At 34.3% G+C, this 11,856-nt stretch overlaps 1 protein-coding gene across 4 annotated transcripts; it reads right to left on the bottom strand.

Moving 5' to 3' along the window:
• Window positions 1-2,515: 2,515 nt before the first annotated feature.
• Window positions 2,516-11,184, bottom strand: LOC133697110 (uncharacterized). Of its 4 annotated transcripts, none has more exons than XM_062119472.1 (12): window positions 11,103-11,180; window positions 10,869-11,021; window positions 10,478-10,745; window positions 8,107-8,184; window positions 7,430-7,992; window positions 5,904-6,524; window positions 5,632-5,786; window positions 4,574-4,755; window positions 4,339-4,472; window positions 3,949-4,262; window positions 3,766-3,869; window positions 2,516-2,907 (listed from the first exon to the last, which is right to left on the bottom strand). In XM_062119472.1, the coding sequence occupies exons 3-12, from the start codon at window positions 10,737-10,739 to the stop codon at window positions 2,837-2,839; spliced, it is 2,484 nt and encodes an 827-aa protein (XP_061975456.1). In that variant the 5' UTR covers window positions 10,740-10,745; window positions 10,869-11,021; window positions 11,103-11,180; the 3' UTR covers window positions 2,516-2,836. The 4 variants fall into 4 exon arrangements, with proteins under 4 accessions (XP_061975456.1, XP_061975457.1, XP_061975458.1 ...); XM_062119473.1 differs by having other exon boundaries at window positions 10,869-10,987; window positions 11,103-11,172; XM_062119474.1 differs by having other exon boundaries at window positions 3,949-3,994; window positions 4,097-4,262; window positions 10,869-11,163.
• Between the last annotated feature and the right edge of the window lie 672 nt (window positions 11,185-11,856).

The raw sequence follows: 11,856 nt of genomic DNA, 5'->3' as shown, positions 1-11,856 counted from the left end.
GCCTACCTTCTCTTATATTTTATTATCTTAATAGAAACATCAAAAGTGTATTCATTCGAGCATAGTTTTGAAACTCGACCTGGTCATTGACCCGGTCTAATGATCGGGTTACGGGTCAGATGGGTTGACCCAGGTCAACCCAAAAAAAATATTTTTAATTCATTCTTATATAATTATAATATTTTTATAATTATATATATGGTAAAATTATATATATAATATATATATATATATATGGTGGTTTGACCTGTTCAGTCCTTGATGTCATCTCATCTGTGAACATTGTTGCCATCAACTCATCTATCCAATGACATTCTAAATTTGAGAGTTTCAAATAATTTTATTTTCCGTTTAAATTAATGATCAATTCTCATGCTTGTTATTTTTTTTATAATTATTACGTGAAAATAATGGTATATTTATGCCTCTTTTAATATTAACTTTTTTATTATAAAAAATAATAAGTAATTTTTTACCGCAAATATTCAAGGAAATGCAAAATTAAATGAAAGAGTGTGTTTAGTAGTAATTATTGTTTTTTAAAATATTTTTTTAAAAAATATATTAAAATATTATTTTTATATTTTTAAAAAATTTATTTTTGATCCTAATATATCAAAATAATTTAAAAAATAAAATAAAATTTTAATTTTATCAAAAACACCTTTTCTCCTTTAAAAAAAAACAGTCTCTAAATTATTAAACATAGCAAAAGATAAAAAAGCAAAAGAAATATCAGTAAAAAATATCTCACAGCAAATAAACTCTTCTCTGCTGTCACCACTCACGAAGGGGAAAAAAGAGAGTCAAAAGACTATTCTCAAGTAAGAAGCGTTGAATCTGGTGAGTGAATCGGTCGCTTCCACCGCCTTTCCCCTCCTTTACCTTCAAACAGAAGAGAAAAACGTCACCCTATTTTCTCTTCTTCAACATAGAGAGGAGAAAGAAAATCCCTTTACCATCTCTTTCAATCAGTAGATTCCCTCTCTTTCAACTCGCAAGCACAATTCACTCAACAGACCAAGTGCACTTCTTCTTCGAGTAACGTATCAGTTTTCTTGCTTCTTTAAATGATTTTGGGGTTGTTGAGAAAATGGTGGGAGATGAAGGGAGTTTTGAATCTTGATGATTGAATCAAGAACTGCTATTCCTCTGCAATTCGGGATTGAAATTGTTTTTCTTTATTAGGTTTTTTTTGTTTGCAATTGCAGGCTTGCATCTTCAGTGCATCATTCATCTTCGTAAATTTTAGCCTTTAAAGATCAAAACGACGTCGTTTAACTTCTATGCATACAAAAAAAAAAGGTCGGGTCTCAGCCGGGTCCCGGGTCGACCCGCCGGGTCAACCGGGTTTCGCCGGGCCAACTTCCATGCGGGTTTTTGCTTAGACTCGGACCGGTCCCATGCCCGAGTCGGCCGGGTCCCGGGTCTCAAAACTATGCATTCGAGGCATTAATTTCAGATTTTTACCTATTTTTATTTATATTACTACGTCTGATTTTCTTTCTGTTTTTGTCTTTACAAAGTTTTTCAATGTTTATTTCTTATAAAATATTTTACAAAAAAATTTGTTAAAGTAAAATGTTTTTAGAGTCAATTTCCAAACTTAATTCATTTGTTGAAGAATATTTTCAACTCATAAAGTTCCGTAAAATATTTTACGAACAGTAATTTACTTATAATATCATCCAACTATTTTAATCATCACATCTAGCTCACCACCACTATCTCTTTTTTCATTATCACCACGACTACCTCACCACCACCATCATCGTCATGTCATCAACACCTCCCTCCTCCCCCACAACCATAACGATTACCTCATCTACCATTACTATCATCTCATCACCACCATAGTCATGTCAACTATTATGACCATCTCACCATTACCACCTCTCCCACCATCACAACGACTATTTGCTTCTCCTCCTACACCTAAAAATATTTACATGTAAAACTATTTATGTAAAAATATGTTTTTTGATCTTTTTATATTTTGATTTTATCTTTCATCGTTTTAATTCTCGAGAATTGACATTTGTTTTTCTTGTTTTTTGAGGAGTTTTCTTTCTATGATATAAAAATACACTTACAATATTTAAGCATCGTTTTTTATGCGGCCAGCGCAATCTAGTAGTAATCTATGTCCTGGTACATGGTGCATAAACAGTAATTTTAGCATATCCCTTAGCTTTCCTTTTCCTTTTAATTGCCAGCATTCGAGGGAGCAACAGAAGCGGGTAGCCAGAAAGATGCTGGGAAAAAGTTGCAGTTTAAGCGAGAAGAATCGAGTTAAGAAATAAAATAAGAGATTTGTAACGGGACAAAATGAGATGGCTGTGCGGTGGTTGAGAATTATTTCTTGAGTGATTTGTTTTTCTGATCGCCAACCCATTTTGTAAATTGGCTAACAACTTACTGCGTGTTTAATTAGCACGAGTAGTCAGTAAGTACAGTTCACAGCAGCAGCATTTAAAACAAGTCTCCATATACTTTGGCAAGCAAATGGTAAGCATTTCCAAAACTGAAACTAATATGACATATAACATTGCCAAAAACCCTTGGCTCAAATAGTTGGAGCAGCACATGCCTAGGCTACGCCTTCCACACACATCCACCTTTCCTTGAAAAAGTTCAGTGCACCACTCTGACAAATGTTGTTTCTCCAAACCATGATTTACGATACACTATTTGAGGCTGTAATTACATTTTTTAAAAAAAAAAAATCAACATGAGACATTATTTGGGGTACATGTCCGACAACCCTCTGAATCTCCTCTTCACATGTTTGAAGATAACCCGTGGTAAGCAATGGAAATTAACAAATATATCTATTCTAGATGATCCCCGTGGAAATGCTGGAAGTTGCATTTATCTTTAGAGAGTTCTCGGGAATATAGGTTAGACCTGCGCAGAAAAAAGTAGTTGCCCACATGAAGTTAAGCTCTTGATGGAAGCAGAGCCTGCAAGCATGAAGATTATAGCAGTGCATAGAATATCTCTTCCTTTTGGAGCGGAAAAACCAAAATATTATCACAGTACAGCTCCAATTGAGAACATAAGCAAACAGCAGATGATAACCATGTCTATTCCAATACGATGCCAACTCTTATATTTGAAAGCAAGAGAATAACAGACAGGGCCAGTCAAATGCCACAACCTTAAAGGATCAACACCGATAAATAGGCACGTGCTAATGCATTTTGTCCATGACCCAACCATAGATAATTATCTTCAATACTCAAAACAATCAATAACATTACAAGATGGCATTAGCTTTCATGTTTTTTAAAGAGATAGTGAGAGTTGCAAGTTACATACAAGAAAATTTCAGCATTTGAGACCAAGAAGATATACATTTCACAGAAGAGTTGTAATATAGCCACCACTTGTAGTTTAAATACAGAGAAATTTTGACTCTCAGAAAAATATCAGAAGAGAGATTCTTGCACGAGATACCGCACTGTGCATACTATTGAGGAAGGGGATAGCATTATATTCATCAATGCTGATTAACTTTCTTTTAAAAAAAATCATTAGTAAATGAGAATTCATTATAACAAACGAATGGTTCAGCTTTCAAAGGAGTGTAAGGCAGTATTTGTCAAAATTGGTGTTTTTTTTAAAAAAAAAATACTGATTAAATGAGAATTCATTATAATTAATGAAAGGGTTCAGGTTTTGATAACATAAAAAAGAGAAGCAAAACAATTTTATATAATCCAAAATTTTATGAAATCCATGACAAGTGTAAGTAGATGATACCTTTCTCCTTAACATCTATCTGTAAAGTGTCCAGGGAAATTATCCCATCAGTCAAGGGAAGTAGCTCAAGCTTAATAGTAGCCGTAGATTGAGCAGGAACGCATCTGTATAATCACCTAAGCTGTAAAAATCTGTCCAATCAGATCCCAAAAAAGAAATAAGCTTAAGAGTGAGATACATTACCCTAATGGAACTCTGCTCTGCAGCCACAGATGTGTACAACCCAAGCCTGTACTCGAAATAACATCAGATATGGGAGAAGACTGTTCGATAATTTCTGAAGTGGTAGTCACAGAGGTCAGTGCCTGCACTGCAGAGCAATATTTCTCACCAGTTATTATACCTGTAGACTCGGGCAAACCAACAAATGAGCTCATTGGTGTTGTCGGTGAAGAACTCAAGGACCCCACTGATGGAGGTGAAGTAAATGAGGCAGGAGCCAGAACCGTCAGAGTTAGATCTTCAGATGTCAAATTTGAAGCCCGTAAAGCTAAAACCTGGGAATTTGACAACAGCTTCAGAAGAGGAAGAAAGAAACATATTCAATAAATTAACAAAAAAAACAAGAACAACCTGAACTGGAAGCTGGGAGACTCTCTCATTGGGCCCAGAAGATTGTCCTGACATTTCAGATGCAACAGAGATCAAAAGATCCCTTGAGTTACGCGGTCGCCAACTAGTTGGCTGCTTAAAAAAGAGTCTTGACTCTACATTCAACACAAAGCATGAAACAAAAGGTTGGTGAAAGTAAAAAAACAATTACCTAAAGAAGTTTAGATGATGAAGAAAACACAAAAATAACGGATACCAGTGTAGTTACTGCGACAAGATACAATAATTGCATACTGGTCAACATTCATTGCACTCCTGCCTTCCACAGTATTTGGTACAAGATGCAGACTTAATGATGGGGATAGTCTTTCTCTGTGAACTTTGGAATCCTTCACAAAGGATGCTGGTTTGAGAATGAATGAGTGCTCCTCACCTCTCCTGCCATGGGAATTTTCAATAAGTTCATGATAAAGAATGAAATTCCTGAATCAAAATTGTTTCCCCTGATATAGTGATACAAGATACAGTCAATAATTTTTATAAGTGATCTGTGTATGCACTCACAATTCAAAATTTATACAAATAATTTTAGGGTTATGATCCAAACTAATGGTCAAAGAGAGGTCATTTCTATAAATTAAAAGAAGTGTAATGAAGAAGCTTAATTCATAATTTACTTGGTCATTCCATATATCACACATACTGCATGCTATTGCAAACAATCTATTTTCTGCCTTTGCTCTATTCCATGTAAAACGTGAGTGTTAAGAGCATGCTCTTATGGTTTTTCTTCTAGATATATATCAGAAAAAGGCATTGTGAGCGTTTTGTAGATGATGATCCTCAGGCTGCTTGTAGACTAGAAGCTCACATCAAAATCATAAGTCAGAAGTATTGTCACGCATCAGTCCAACAATTTCAAAACAATTATTAATTGAACCATAAAATGCTAGCGAATCACTCACTAAGCAACCAAGAAGAGATAAAAGTAGCCTCTGCCCACTCCAAGAAGGTTGAACTAAAAGAGCGAGAATGAATGGACAAGTAAACTGGAAAAAAAAGGCAAGAGTAAAATAAATTTATTTTTCATGTAAATATAAAGTACTTTTCCTGAAGTAAAGCCACATTGTACGCCAGTCTTGGCCTTAGCCTGACTGGTTGGGATTTGTCCAGTCAAATAACATACTGCTCAAGAACATTTATCAATGATGTGCAAACAACCTCCAGCAAGTGTAAGCAAACTGAATTAACCATGGAAAATGCAGTTCAACCAACAAATTAGAGTGCATTAAGATACCTAGAATAAAAAACAACCTGAGGGCTAGATTTGGCAAACTGTGATCATTTCCAGCTTCAATACATGCAATTGGTAATGATGAGGGAAGTCCACTCTTTGAAGCTTCCTCAAAAACAATAGTTATAGTATCTATATATAACACAATATCCGGTGTAATTGCTGGAGATACGTTCTGCAAAATAGCTTTTAAATTTATTAGCATTGGTGGAATTTGGTGGTTAATCCCAATAAGCAACCAAATATATAAACACATTAAAAAATTTGGCATGGTTAAAGTCTTAAAGCACACCTTAATCTGAACACAAAGAAGGTCATCTGTATTGCAGTCAGCAGCAAAAGAATGAATTTCTACAGGTTGAATTATTTCAAGTTTCCTCAACCATCTTCTTCCTGGAATGTAGATGCCTTCCAACCCACAGCGAACAGAAAACCTCTCTCTCTCTAATGATACACCTCGGATAGATAAAAGCTCTTCATCCGCAGGTTTTTGACTTTTCCATAACTTCTGAGATGAGTACTGATCCCAATCTTCAAGGTCAAAGTTGGGCTTAGAGCTTTGGGCTTTAACAGGTTGTGGAGGTGGAGCAGAATTTTGAGGCAGTGATGACATGGAGTAACTTCTAAAATGAGAGAAGAGCTGAGAACCAGATGAGGAAGACTTCTGTGATGCACCACCGAATCCTGAATTGGAACCTAACTGAGGAGGAGGCAAAGAACGAGCGGGAGAAGATAAGGTGTTATCCACAGGAAGCAACCATTTTAATAGTTCTCCACATGGGTCATAATTACTGTAATTTAAGTTGTCTTGGTTCTCAGGAAACCGATTTCTCTCCTGATATTTCTCAAACTGAAGAATCTCAATGACCGGGTCTCTGAAAAAATTAACACCAACATTAACCTGTAAAAGCAGCTGCATCCTTCCAAACAAAGAAATGGAATGTGAATCAGTACCTTAACAACTGTTAAATATGGTATAGATAGGAACTATAGCATCATAATCACATGTTTAAGAAAGCAGCCAAACTGATGCACAAAACATATTTGACCGATCACATCCCCTCACTAACATGTTATCAACTAACATCATTTCACATGATTTTACTGAAAATAAAAGATGTCTACATCATTAGACTGTAGACCAAGAAAAAAGTGTATTTGCATGTACAATAACAAAAGCATAATGATTACAAGGCTCAAAATACTGTTTTAATCACTTTTTGCCACATATTAGCAATTGAACTGAGCCACTGAAAATATTTTGTTAATTCTCCACAAATACCTCCACAAACATTCTGTTTAACAAAGCCATGACTTAAGCTACTTGGAAAACATGCAAAATCTTTCACAAATATAGACTCCAGAAAATTTATGCATCTAATATCAGAAATAGACTAGAACGATGATATTTTAGATAATACTTTTGGAAAAATAAATTGCATTGCCAAATGCAAGGTGTGACCATTTTCTATCCAGCTTAGAGAAAACACAACACAATTTGGTCATTTTAATCTGCAGAAGATAGCTACATTTCGATAGGCTATTTATAAATCATCTAGTTAGAAACCACCAAAAGACCATTTATTATTCAGAACTGCTAATCCAGCTTATCAAAGAAGAATTTTGAAACATAACATGCAACTACTCTATTGCTAAATGGGTGTGTTGTCTATGTACAATTGCAACTTGCAAAGTGTTGGCATAATTGTAAGCACCTGGACAGGAAATAAGACCACAAAAATTGAAGCCTGCACTCAGTTTTTCAAAAGAATATCAGATGGGAAAAAATCATGAACCTTGTGGTTCTCAGATACATACCACTATATCTCCATTAGAAAGAGAGCAACAGCTAACACCATTCCTTGCGGCACCACCAGAGACATTGGCATCAAAATTTCCTCTATCAATAAGAGCACTAAGATGGAACGTGTTATCTGCAGTTTTCTTGGTTCTTTGTGGTTTGTTCTGACTATCCATCTCAGAGTATTCTTGATCAAGTGCACTTTTTCTTGACCAAAGTGGTTCACCCGACTCTGCAATCCTAACAAAAAAATGGGAGTTCTTAAATCTTTGCAATAACATTTCAGTTTGTCTTTTGTAATCCTCCATTCTGAGAAAGGATTTGCTAGCAGAAATATCCCCTTGTGGATCAGTCTTCTGTTTTGATGCGCCATTGCCATTAAGGCCTATTACTTGACTATCAGAACTCACTTCCCCTAGTGCAGAAACCGAACTACCTCCATCTTTCAAATTTCCATTTTGTTTCTCAGGGCTTTGCCCTATTCCATTTTTAGACATCACTGCAGCAACTTTAAATGGAGTAATAATTTCTGTATCCTGCTTGTATGCTGATAAACATGCCAGAATATGAACTTGTTCACCTGAAATAGAAATGGATTTGAGGTGTATATAATGGACATAGAACATCCCAAATGAATAAAAACCAGCACATGTTAAAATTGAAAGAATCAATAGATTTAAGAAATATATAGTACCAGGAAAAACAAATGACCGATCCAAGGAGCGTAATGAATGTATATCTGGTGCATTCTTCCAGTCATCAGAAAGTTCCCCTGCCAAAACATATCAAGCATCAAATATGATAGAAGAAAACATATCAAAGTTATTTAACTATATGGAGAAATCATGTCAGTGAATCAAAAACAAACATCAAGAAAAAACTTGAAAACAAAAAAGATGGCAAACCTCAAATATACTCCCCAAAAATTGGGATAGCATCAACTACACCCCCAAATTTATTTTGTAACAGTTTTGTTCCCAAACAACTTAGATTTCTCAATTGAGTCCTCCTGTTAGAATTCCTTAACAGAAAACATTAAGTTCCGTACAAAATGACATTGTAAAAAAAAAAAAAAAACCTTTGGATGGAATCCATGATCAAATATGGATGGAAAGACCTAATTGAGAATTTCTAAAACTCGGGGAACAAAATTAATACAAAAAATTGTTTGAAGGCAAAGTTTTGATGCAGGTTAGAAGTCCACATAAGGTGCTGTCATCTAACACATTTGTTAGGGCATAACATAGTAGAGAAATTTCTAACTGCCTGGTGACCTCGGAAGTGTGGCACAAACTGTTTGTTAGTGGTAAGTCTTGGGCAACACTGCAAAGCTAAGGAAATGTTATGAATGCATTTAACATTTTTTGGGAGGGGGAAGGATCGTAAAATTTTGGGGAAATTTATGATGTTTGCATCAGCTAATTAGAGGGCGATTTGAGAATCTCCAAGAATCAAGCTTGATCAAAGCAACTACTATGGGAATTAGGATATTATAAATAATTTGACCTCCTTGTTCAGGGCACTTTCAATGGTTTCATTGACCATGTTCAAAGGGACCAGAAAGTGGTGTTTCAATGTTTTGTTTCATTCTTTTCATTACTGTGGGAAGATAGTCCATTCTCCTTGTCATGCTCATTTCCTCTCAAAGATGATAGACAGCGATACATTCAGCCTTTATCATACATGCATGTGTTATTACACCAAACAGATAGTGGCAAAAAACTCATGTCTGAAAAGTCTAAATCTGTGGAAAAAAATCCTATAACATCTGTTTAAGCATTCTGTTAACAGATACAAAAAAAAAAGGACAAAAAAAGAAAAATCATTCACTTTGTTTCCATACAAGAAGAGGTCCCAAGGGGTGGGCTGGATGAGGGTTAACTGATATAACCTTCCTGATGGTTATTCCAACCTGATGCAACCAAAATCACACTCCACCCATATACCAGCCAAACCTATTAAACATCTGACAGTATTGATTTTCTATAAAGGATTTTTTTTTTTCTTTACACGGTGAATAATTCTGACATTGCCTTCCTACTTAGATTAAAAAAAAAAACAGCCCAAGTATATTAGGGCATGAAGCTTCAGAATTTTATTAGACTTGATGACATGGATGCATGGTCAAGTCAGATGACAAAAAGCAAACAAAAAGTGCAATTAACGAATTCATAGAAAATGTGCATAGCATGTATATCTGAGAATCAATCCAGCACAGTACTTTTCTTGATGAAACAAATTCTGTGGAAAAAAAAGAATATCCTCTGAAATTTTCCAATTTCAGTACCCTTAACAAAAAGCAAGTATAGCTCTTAATTAGTTGTACAACATCCCATGCAAAAAGAGCCGTGCGTCCAAGAAAAAAAGGCCTTAAATTTTACCCATCTAATGATAGTTTGAGGAATTCCCTTATAAAATCATCAGCAAACCCCTGACTAGCCAGATATAAATTCAAACTCTAAACATTAAAAAAAATTGAAACTTAAATTAGTAGCCAAAAATAGTCCTCATTCCTAAAGTATGCTAGACATCGCACATTGAGATTAGATTAATTAGAGAAGCAAGTAAACTTGATGGACAAACAAAGTAAAAACAACCTTAAATATTAAACAAAACAATCAATAAGAACCACTAAACCAAACCAGCCAGAGGTTGTTGATGGAAATTTAGAAGCCCTAAATAACAGATAGAATTACTAACCACCCATATCTCTTGACAAAGATCACTATATAATGTTTATTCAGAGAACTTTAAAGTGAATTTCACATTACTGAACAAAATTTGGATCTCAAAGCTCCTTGTTCACATGCCATTCGATATTAGAATCAGTGACAAAACTTTAGTGGGAATACTATCAAAGAAAGAATCTCGACACTTGGGGACACTTTTAGCTTTTCAGAACAATGCAGGAAACAAAATTATATTGGAAATAGAATTGCAACGTAGCACATTTCATTAGGTTCCAAAGATATATATATATATATATATATGTATAAACTAGAAGCAGGTAAAACAGCACTCAAAAGAAAGAACTATGCAATGATGAAAAAAGGGAGTGGCTGTACCAAATGGGATGACGATCCATCCTTCTTCTTCAGAAACATCAGAGTGGTTCTCCAAGACAAGTGATGAATCATTCTTTGTAGCAGCAACAGATCCATTTTCACCACCAATACCCATATCACGAACTTCAGATTGAGGGAATGAATCTTCAGCTATAAGACCCTCCAAAGTCACAGCTGGAGAAGGAGATTCAAGAGCAGGAACAGGAGCAGGAACCTGTTCTTTGATTACTTGGTGAGTGGTAGGGCGCAACAGAAAATTCATTTTCCTCTGCAATCACAAACAATTTTAAGGAATATACGAATTGCTCTTATGGGATTGGATTGAACATTAAAAAAAAAACGAGGAAATACAAGGATATCAACGTTGTTTGATTGATTCATTAAGTATTACCTGATCAGTCGCGGATGGATAGAACCACTTGGGTGTCGCGAACTGCTCTTTCTAGCTTTGCTCTTCACCTCTTAACTGTTTGCCTGGCCGATCTCTTCAAGTGTTGGATTTGGATGGATCTGACAATGAGAGTGATTTGATTTCTCCTTTTATCTTTCCTTTCATCAAAAGAATTGAATGCTTATAATCTTCACAAAAGAAAAAAATTGAATAATTAAGAAAAAAATTAATTACTCAGATTTGGGGTGGCAATGGATCGGGCTGGGGAGAGTTTTTTCTGAACCGTCTTCGGCTCAGAATATCCAATTATATGATTGTGGACTGGATGCCTATCAATCTAGTATAGACTTTTTAACCATCTACTCCTAACGGGTTGAATAATTTTTTAAAATAAAAAAATAAATATAAAAATGTTTTTAATGTATTTTTAGACATAAATTTTTTTTAATCATTAACTTAGATGCTTGCTCATGAATCTAATTAAATAAACTGATATTTAATTAAAAATTAATTAAAATTAAAATATTTAATCTTATAATACAAGTTATGTACTCAATTATTTCTAATAATTTTATTTTTTAGAATAATCTTTTTAATTAAATGCTTATCCATGCTAATAAAAGGTAAAAAAAAATAGTTAATGAAAGCAAATTGAATAAAATTATGAAATATAACTATCAAATACTTAATATTAAATAATAATAAAAAACAACAATAAAAATCTAAGTTAATTCACTAATAATAATTTATACACATATATGTAGATATAATAATGATTATGCTTTTTAAAATTAAAAAAACCCCTCCAACTCATGAATTGGTGAACTTGCTTAACATAATTGAACATAATGGGGATCGGGTCAAGCATGTATTAAATTGAGTCCAAAACCCAGCTTAATTGCTATGTCTAGCTAATAATGATTGACTTTAAATTAAAAAAAAACATAATTTGCAAGAAAAATATTATATATTTATATATGTATAAATA

The sequence above is a fragment of the Populus nigra genome, chromosome 6 (assembly GCF_951802175.1).
Source record: "Populus nigra chromosome 6, ddPopNigr1.1, whole genome shotgun sequence".
Taxonomy (NCBI): domain Eukaryota; kingdom Viridiplantae; phylum Streptophyta; class Magnoliopsida; order Malpighiales; family Salicaceae; genus Populus; species Populus nigra.
The sequence above is the reverse complement of the archived record's forward strand: the minus strand, read 5'-3'. Positions and strand labels throughout refer to the sequence as shown.